At 36.2% G+C, this 9,778-nt stretch overlaps 1 protein-coding gene across 1 annotated transcript; it reads right to left on the bottom strand.

The window, feature by feature from the left end:
- Positions 1 to 2,037: 2,037 nt before the first annotated feature.
- Positions 2,038 to 9,755, bottom strand: LOC138051429 (vesicle-associated membrane protein 3-like). Its single transcript, XM_068897629.1, has 6 exons — positions 9,637 to 9,755; positions 9,402 to 9,444; positions 9,057 to 9,135; positions 4,982 to 5,061; positions 4,119 to 4,170; positions 2,038 to 2,879 (listed from the first exon to the last, which is right to left on the bottom strand). Coding segments are annotated over exons 1-6 (333 nt in total). The 5' UTR covers positions 9,639 to 9,755; the 3' UTR covers positions 2,038 to 2,802.
- Positions 9,756 to 9,778: the final 23 nt, after the last annotated feature.

Raw genomic sequence — 9,778 nt, 5'->3', positions numbered from 1 at the left:
CTTCTGCAATGGATCACTGGAAAAAACGAACCAAGCAATGTTCACACACATTTCTTGGTTCAACTACTTTTCTTATGCCTGCACTTTTAATTACCATATCAAAGTAATAATGTTATTCTTATTCTCATTACAGTTAATGTAATGCAATAGAAAACATCTTGTTTCTACAACGCACCCAGGTCATGACCTGGATGTGCAAGTCTTAAAAGCTATCGATGACTCATCAAAGACAATAAACTTGGTTCAAATAATTTTGCACATGTAAGAGAAAACAACAAAAATTTAGCTGTGTGCCGATGTCTGGAAACGATACAAAACGTATGTCACACAATAGGAGACAATTAATAATATCAGAAACCCATAAGAGTTGAAATGAGTAACGCGCGTTCACAGCTTCCGAATATTCAGTGCAAACTGATTGGTTGAATGTTTCAATGGTAAGTACCATATTTGGAAACCCCTCTTTCTTGTTGTTCCAAATATGGTACTTAGCAAGTTGAATATTCAGAAGCTTGTTTCGCAGCACACAAGGGGCCGTTACACGTTTCAACTTTATGGGTTTCTGATAATATTTAGTATTAAAAAATCAGTTTGAGAAAGAACCCTGAAAATTAATGCTTTCACAAATATTAATTTATCATCGCCAACTGGATCAGCTGGCACAATTTAAAAAATGTGTTTCTGGCACAAAACACAACTACATGACTAGCACATCTTGTGTCACGCTTTTAGGGGATTTATAACTTGGCTATAAAAGTGACATTGAAAGATAACAAAACCCATTAATTATATTCACCTTGAAAATTAGCCTGAGAACATATTAAATTAAAGACGAAATTCAATACTTATGACTACTAGGTCTAGTAAAATAATTAACTGGCTTCGTTAACTTGCATACTGCAGCTGTATTCTGAACTGACCACTTATAACTTAATATTACTAAACCCAATATTAAGGACGGCGCCTACTATCGTTATTGCGCATACGTTCTGCGCATCTCGGATTTCCTATCGGCAGCAATGCTTACTGATGGAGTGATATTTTTGCGCAGTTTAAAAATAACCGGAGGAAGTATATCTTAGTAAGTACTCTTGGATTCTAAAAAGAAAACTGGGGATAACCATGCATTTTTGGTTAGGGTTAGCTTAAAAGCTTCAATTTGAGAAAGAACACCATGCATACAATGCTTTGTATTATAAAGCTTTTTACAAATATTATTCATCAATTATCTTTGAAAAATGCATGGTTACCCCCAATTTTTTTTGGATTTCAATAACACTTATTAAGATCTACAGTTCCTACACAATCATAAACCGGGGCAAAAATACCTTTAGTCGGCACTGTCCTTAACATGGCAAATATAATTTTGTATATGACTTATGAAATAATCAGCATTTAAGTGTTAATGTACACTAGGTATTTTGGGTGATTCAAGACATTTTAACAGGTAAAATCGAAAGAAACGTTTATGTAAATGAAGAGAAATCTGTATCAGATATACAGATATTGATTAATAAAACACTTCTTTTGTTTTCCCAGCATGAATTATTAATGAGTCTTATAAGTGTTGAATTGTACAATTGTTATTTTTGGTGATTCAAAATATTTTAACATAGAATCTCGAAAGAAACATTTCTTTACACGAAGAGATATCTGTATCAGATATACAGATTCTGATAAATAAAACATTTCTTTATAATGTAAGTTACAGAACAAGTTTTTTTTTTCATTGATTTATGGCCCAAGCGCAAATTGCGTGGGCCATAAATCAATGGGAAAAACTGAGGATTCGTAACTTTCAGTATGGACCAAGAAAACAAGGTTAGTAAGCTATTTATTATATCTCTGAGAATCAGGTGCGGGGGAAAAAAACTAGTTGAAGTCAAGCGGAAGGTTCAACAGCCACAAAGATTGCTGCATCAAAATCCAAAAAGACAAATAAATCTTCTTGGCTTTTTGAAATAGCTGCTTGCAAGATTCAAACGATTTTACAAGTTTATGTAATGTAAACAACAGAAAAAACTTGCTATCTGAGAATGTTTTATCAAAAAATTCAAATTTATTGTTCCATACAGCTGGCCATACTGTAGAATATACAGCCTGCTAATTTAGCCAATCACAGTGCCCATACTATCTGCGAGATAATAATAATAATAATAATAATAATAATAATAATTATTATTATTATTATTATTATTATTATTATCATTATTATTATTTTTATTATTTATTTATTTTTTCACCTAGACTCAAGGTGATTTTATTTAATGGCTATTAAAGCTGATATAACATCAATCTATTTGGGACAATTAATCCTAATGCCAGCTGATTTTACGCAGCTATGGGGGCTGCTTTAGGGGTGAATGCCCGGTTAACAACACCTAGGTCCACTCAAAAACTCTGTCATGTCCCCTTTGCCTCTTTGAGTCCAGAGAGCGAGACTTGCGGATTTTACACCATCTAATGCCAAACGATTTTACGTGTCAGTGGGGGCAGCCTAGCTGCTTTAGGGATGAATGGGTTAAGTATCAGCTACAGGCGAGTTGATTCTGATTACTTAAGAAAGCACAAGATTATTTCTGACCTTAATTCAGTCAACATCATGACAATCCTTAAATTTCCAAGTCCAGTCAGAGCAGGCACTGGCTCTTACATAAAAAAATTACTCAGTGTAAAGTTATCTCCTGAACCAAACTACAATGCTAACTAATGGCATTACATGTATGTACAAACAATCATGTTTCAATGGTAAAAAGCTGTTATTCCCTTGTTGGTGAATAATCTAGACTTGACGGTCTAATTTCATGGCTTCTTCGTAGTAGCCGGAGGGGAAGTAGAGCTGGGACTGCTTGAATCTTGATTATTTACAACCACCCAAACTGGAAAGAGAATAAAAGAACAGAGAGAAAAAAATATTGTTGTTGTTAAACGATACATAAGAGAGTACTATCCAAAGCTAAGTCCATTAAGAAAATGTTGCCTACAGATTGTGCTGTTATATTGAATAAACAAATAGAGTCCTATTGTGTCTACCAAGCTAATTTTCAATAGGCAGATAAATGAAGGATTAAGAATAATTATTGCTCTTAATTCTTAGTATCAGTTTATTTTCTCAAGTTTCCCCTTCCCTTACAGTAAACCTGACTGCCATGTTTAACAATCAAGGCTAACAAAAGAGGAAAGAATTTAAGAAATCAAATATTTCACTTCAGTGGCTAGCTATTCATCTGTGATGTAAAAATTAATGACCAGTTGGCACAGCTTATCCTCCTAGTAGTCCAAGGAGAGAGTTAAAAATAGTCAGGAGCTCCAACTCCTAAAATTCCCTACACAGGAAGGTTTCCATTGTTTCATTAATCAAACATTCATTGAAATGTCATTATTTGCTCCAAGTTTTGCAAGTGTTTCAACATTTACATCTTTCCACGACTGCAAAATAATGATGTCAGCAATCTGTTTGGTTGTTAAGCAATTTTCAACATTTATGCTTTTTTTTCAATGCCCTTTACTACAAATAATAAGACAAGAATGGACATCAAAATCTATTTTGCACTCTTTTACCATTTCACTAGCTAATTAAGACTTCAACGAGTCCACCCAACTCAGGAATGCCAACGACCTTCCTTTCCCTCAGCTAACATCCTCTTTTCCCAGAAGAACATAATCTTCTCATTTTACTGCTTCTCCTTTCCCTCAAAAGAACATTAATGAGACCTGGCCTGGTTATCCACACCTCTTCCTGATCAACATTGTGTTGGGTGGGGCCTCCATTCAAGGTTACACACCAAAAGGACAAAAGTGGGAAAGGTCTATTGAATTCTTGTTGGCCAAGCGTTGCCTGTTTGAAAGGTGGATAGAGCTACATACATATCCAGTGGATAAGCACTAGCAAAACAAATTGAGTTACCAACCGGATAGCAGATGGCAGAAAGTGTTATCCACCCTTTGAACAACTCACTTGGGCCAACATTGTAGCACTTAAGGTCCAAGTAAAGTATTGAACGTACAACTAATATAAACCTTTTGCATGTAATATACATGTAGGAACTGAAAGTTACACGAAGAGCTAGCAGCAGTACATCATGCAATTAATAGGAACATTTGAGTGTAAAACTTACTGACAATGGCCGCAATAATTACGGCAATGACAACAATGAGAATTATCCACATCTGTAAGAGACAGTAGAAGCTAAAATTAACACAGGTAATAATAATAATAACTTTATTAAACTCTCATTGCTTATAGCCAGGCACACTTGCCCTACTAATAGGGGAGACAATACCTTCCAATCGACAATGACATTTAATTAAATATAGCAATAAATGAGCTTGCAAATGGAGCTTTATGGACTATGGACTATGGACTTCATGTCAAACTAAAAGTTCTAAAGTACTGGATACAGGCTATACATAAAAGGCCTAAACAACCCCACTAGACCCTCTTTAAGTTCTCTGGATCACTAAAACACATTAAACAGGATATGTCACATTATTTTTGGGTGTTAAGGGGCAGTATTTAGTTAATAACAAATTTAAAACTAAAAAATGGTAAATACATGTGGAATTCCTTCACTGATAAAATCATCGGTACATCACAAACAAGATGATTCTGAGAAAAAAAAAAACGACCTTCTCTACTGGCCTGCATGACTTGCCATAAACTTGAAAAACATTGAGCTGCCTTTTTTCAAGATTACCCAAATGCAATCCATTTCAATCTTGTCCACTTGTGTCCATCCATGTTTCTCTTTCCTGTTGCTTTATCGCTTTTACGCTGTTCAACAGTTTTACATGGTTGCAATGTTTCAATCTACTTTTTGGGCATTTTGGGTGTCATGAAATTACATCATTGTGCGTGACATATCCCCTTTAACTGTCAAATGGTGGACCAGTTGTATTAGTCACATCTTATTGGGAAAATGAGCTCAAGAGTTGGTCTGATGGCTGATAATTACATGTAGGTCAAGGATCTAAAACAAACCTTGCAGTTTTGCCACCACATTTTACGCTTTAATCTGGCGGCACTGTGCTCAAACTGTGAAGCTCCAGCTTGTAACTGATCTGGTGACAACAATAAAACATAGAGATTGTTAAGAGTAAAGCCCACTACACACGGTGAAGAAAGAGCTGAGCAGACTGCCTTGTCAGGTGATTAATTAATGCTCAGCCATTTCCTCATGTGTGTGGGTGAGAAATTCACCTTGAGAGGCTGCGAGCACAAAATCAAACATGTTGGATATTGTTGACCTCCTGAGGCAAATTCTTCATCGCATGCAGCCATAGTGAGAATCGAGCTGAGCTTGGTCAATCAAGCATCCAATAAAAATAAATGGCACCCCCACCTGACTTCAGTGCTGACACCATCTTGACCCACTGATATCATTTTTATTGGATGATATCCAACGTGTTTGATTTTATACTCACTGCCTCACAAGGCAAATTTCTCACCAATATTTCCCTGCATGTGAGAAAAGAGCTGAGGCTAGGCAGTTTGCTCAGCTCTTTCCTCACCGTATGTAGCAGGCTTAATTTAAAGGAAGACGATGAACATAAATTCAAATGCAATCAATAACTATTAAACAGACATCTCCTTATAATTTACCACTATATTCTCTCATTCCTGGTGTATAACGTCTTGACAATGGGATATGTCACTCAATGTACCGTAAACGTCCATGTATAAGCCGCACTTTTTTTCACAAAATTGAAGCCAAAAATCGAGGGCGCGGCTTATCCATGGATACATCTGTGTTTGGAGTTCTCAAAAACCTAATTAATATTCATAAAACTTCTGAATTAATTAAGGTGCCGAGAAATAAACATAAAAGAAATTGAGAACGTGTTGCTGTGGGTCATTGACTTTTTCATTGAGTGGTGGCTCCTATTGAGCAGCCGTTTGTGTCTTGGAGTGTTTATCGGCGAATCTTACTCTCCAAGAGTTCTTTCAAGCGATTAATTTTTGCTTTACTCGAACAACTTAACACCAACATACAAGGAATCTCCATTCCTCTCCACAGCTGTTTGCAGTGACGTCTGCTGCCAGTCACTTCCACGCATATCTTTCCGCCACGTGCGATAAAGTACTGTACCACAAAATTCGCGAGTACTCGCGAGGTAAATGGCCGACTGTTTTGTTGTTTTTTACTACCTTCATGGCAAATTTGTCGACTGCATTATCAGATGAGGATGAAGGTGTGGACTTTCTTTACGCTGATAGTTTCGAACAGCAACAAGCAGAAATTGACCCAAAAACTTATGAGAATCTCTTTGGAGATAGCGATACCGAGGACTTTTATGGCTTTTAACGATAAAACACTGACTTTATCAGATGTTCACGTGAGGAACAGTAGCATCTTTTTTATAAATTACCTGAAGTATTGTAAAATTAATTAATGATTGGATCAGTGTGCGTGCTTTCTGTTTATGCCCAGACGATGGCCAGGCTCTAGCCCAGACTCCTCCCAACATTTCAAACTTGGCTACTAAGCACTTGTTTGTTTGTTTTTTTCGATTCCAAAGGAATTTCAACTTTATGGCGTGTTTCAAAGTGATCGTGTTGAAAAATCGGATCAAAAGCGCATTTTATGTTAAAGATGGTGTAAATTCCAATGAAAAGGAAGGTATGACAAATGAAATTTCGCTTTCTTTAGACTTGATAAATGTGAAAGATAGCCACAACTTCTATATCGGTGTTTCGAAACCTTTCTTGTTTGTCCTTGGTTGTTTGTGGTAATACAACTCTACTGAAACTTCAAACTGTATTGCTTTTATTTTTTTCCAAATTCTGCGCTTCCAAATCGGGGGTGCGGCTTATCTTCGGATGCGGCTTATACACGGACGTTTAGGGTATTCAATTCCGTAAAATTAATGAATTCATTGTATGGATCATGTTACACAATACACATTATAACAGACAGACTCAGTCACAATAAGTATTATCATACAGTATGAGAAACTATAAAAACAGAAGAAAGACGTAAAAGGATGAAGGTTTCCACCTGGAAAACTGACCAAATTTACATTTAAGGAATTTCCTTTAGTTCACAATATATTACTCTGGTCCCCAACGACAAAGCTCAACTGTAGCTTTGTTACAGTGGTCATGGGCACAAATTTTGACAGTTCTGAACTGTTTAAAGCTAGCAGAACTCAATTGCTGTCCAGAGCACAGTAAGTGCAGGGATGTTGTTGATATTTTTATAAGGAGGAGAAAAACAGGCGTGTAGGATAACTGAAGAACCATAGAGCTTTCCTGCCAAAGTAGGAGGGTCAAGAGGAGAAACTTATTTTTTTCATACTCTCAGAGGTGCAATTTCCTGCATTTTGAGACCATTATTGAGGGTTTGACTCCTGAACCAAATAGTCATCTGGAGTTACGTGTTACTACATTCGACAAATTTCAGACATATTATAGCACTTGATAGATGTCTTGAGCAGTGCACAAAAAATGAAATAAAACATTTGGTCTTATAAGCTCACAGTGCACAAGAGGGTTGTTCTATTGTGCCCCAGCTCTTTTCGGCGAAGTGAAAGATTCACTTCAATCTTCATTTCAATAAAACAAAAAAGGCAGCACATTTAAGTCACTTCAGGTGGAAAATACAATTTAACTGTGTGTACTTGGCAGTGGTTTCAATATGAATGCTGACAGCTGACGAAGAGCATTATAATTGGCTACTTTTTCCTGAAATTAGCAAACCTAAGATTAAAATTCATTTTGACAATGAAAACAGTCAGTTGCTATACTCGAACTATAGTAGCCACCAATGTGGCTCTCGTTTGATTCCCAGATTTGGCGTCATATGTGGGTTGAGTTGGTTGGTTCTCTACTCTGTACCGAGAGGTTTTTCTCTGGGTACTCTGGTTTTACCTCCTCCTCAAAAACCAACATTTCATTTGATTTGCATTAATTCATTGATAATTTTAGTTTACAGTGCATGTACATCCAATTAGTGCTCCAGCTCTAGAAGACCAGAAACTCAAATAAAGTTCCTTTCCTTTCTCTTCCCTGACTTGGGGATTGAATCCACAAAATTCAACCAAGAAAACAAGTATTACAAGTAGCGCAGACGAAGAGTGACATGAATATAAAATCATTTGAAATATTATTCTTTTTGAACAAGGACAAATATAGTGTAAGAGGAAAAAAATTGTCATTTTTATATTAAAGAGGTTACATGCCTTCATAGTAAGCAGGTAACATCCCTTAAACACGAAATTCTTATCTCAAATACAAGTGATTCCAGTTTACCCACAAAAGGCTCATTTTTGACCACAAGAGCAATTCCTTACCAGAGTACAATACTGTACTTGACTATAATCTTTTTTTGGACAAAAATGCCACCCAAAAAAGTTGAACAATGGAAACATGGAAATCGCATCACTTATGATGCGGTAAGACACAAAAGGTGTTGGCTAATCTTTTAGTGCAGGATTATTGCACTTCTATTCTTATCCCCCAAATAAATTGCAAACAAAGCAGATCCTTTGTCAAGTTTACTACAAAGAACCAAAACGTTTGTTAATTCACTTTGTTGAAGTATAATATTAATTTTATCATTTCTTAGTTCTGAGCAACTTTCTCTGAAACTAACAAGTTTCTTACATTCTTAACGGCATGAGACCTGATGTGCTCTTGAGAAATCTGGCAGTGGATCGAGATATCCTGCACTTGAACACTTCAAGTATTGAAAGGCACTTACGAAACAGTTTTGTAAGATTATGATGTTAAAGATCCTTCAACTTCTTACATTCCCAAAAATTCCTTACTATTTGAGAAATACACTAAGGAGAGCAAATGTCAAGGCACATGAACAAAAAAGGAAGAATAGCGAAGAGTTGTCACTATAAACAATACGAGATTAGGTCGATCATTTCAAATATATAATAATTATTAAGCCTATGTATAGAGTCAATGATCTAAAACTTATATATTCTCCCCTCAGTGAGATCAGATCTAAAATTAACCACATCATCGTAATTTAAATCGTTTCGGGTTTTCGGCACAAGTTCCAAACATTTTAGCCAAGGTATATTATAAACTTAGTTTCATTTACCAGCCCGAGAATCAAGTTCCGATAATTTTGCATCTCTCTCCAACACTTTGTCAACATTGACTTTCATGATGTCCACAACCTAGAGAAAAATCAAAACACGACACCGCAGAAAATAAACACAAAATAAATAGTAATTGCTGTCATTTACAGACCACAGTAAAATGCAATTTGATCCAGTCTTAGAAGAGGAAGTCCTATAATATTCCACTGTGCCTTACAACATCCGCAAAGTTAGGTCTTTCGTTGAGAAAAGGAACTTGGAAAAAGAAAATATTGAACGAACTGCTGTAGCTCATTTTCGGAATTTGTACATCGACAGGTATCACGAAAAATCATTTGAGTTACCTCATCCACTTGGGCTTGTGTCTGTTGTAACCTTTTATTCGACCTGAAAAGAGAAAAAAAACCGTTTCCAGTTATTATTGCAGTAAAAGCAACTGGAGGGACTCAAACCATGAGAGAAAGTTGTGCTTGGCAAAGTACGTATGTACAGCCTCATTTTCATCAGGATGAGGAATCGTAAAGTAAAACCATCTCGACCAATGCTTTGTTAGTGAAAAAGGAAATAGGCCGTCCTTACATTTTGATGCTGAGTGTCTGAACTCCTCAACTAAACTCTCTGTAGCAACTTGCAAATAAACCCTTCTCGCTCTTCACTAAAACTGTGCAGTGACGTCATTCAAAGAACCCGCGATGAACATTAACCAGCGGTGATTCCCTTA

This window comes from Montipora capricornis, chromosome 6 (genome assembly GCF_036669925.1).
Source record: "Montipora capricornis isolate CH-2021 chromosome 6, ASM3666992v2, whole genome shotgun sequence".
Lineage (NCBI taxonomy): Eukaryota > Metazoa > Cnidaria > Anthozoa > Scleractinia > Acroporidae > Montipora > Montipora capricornis.
Note: the sequence above shows the minus strand (reverse complement) of the source record. Positions and strands in the feature narration are given on the sequence as shown.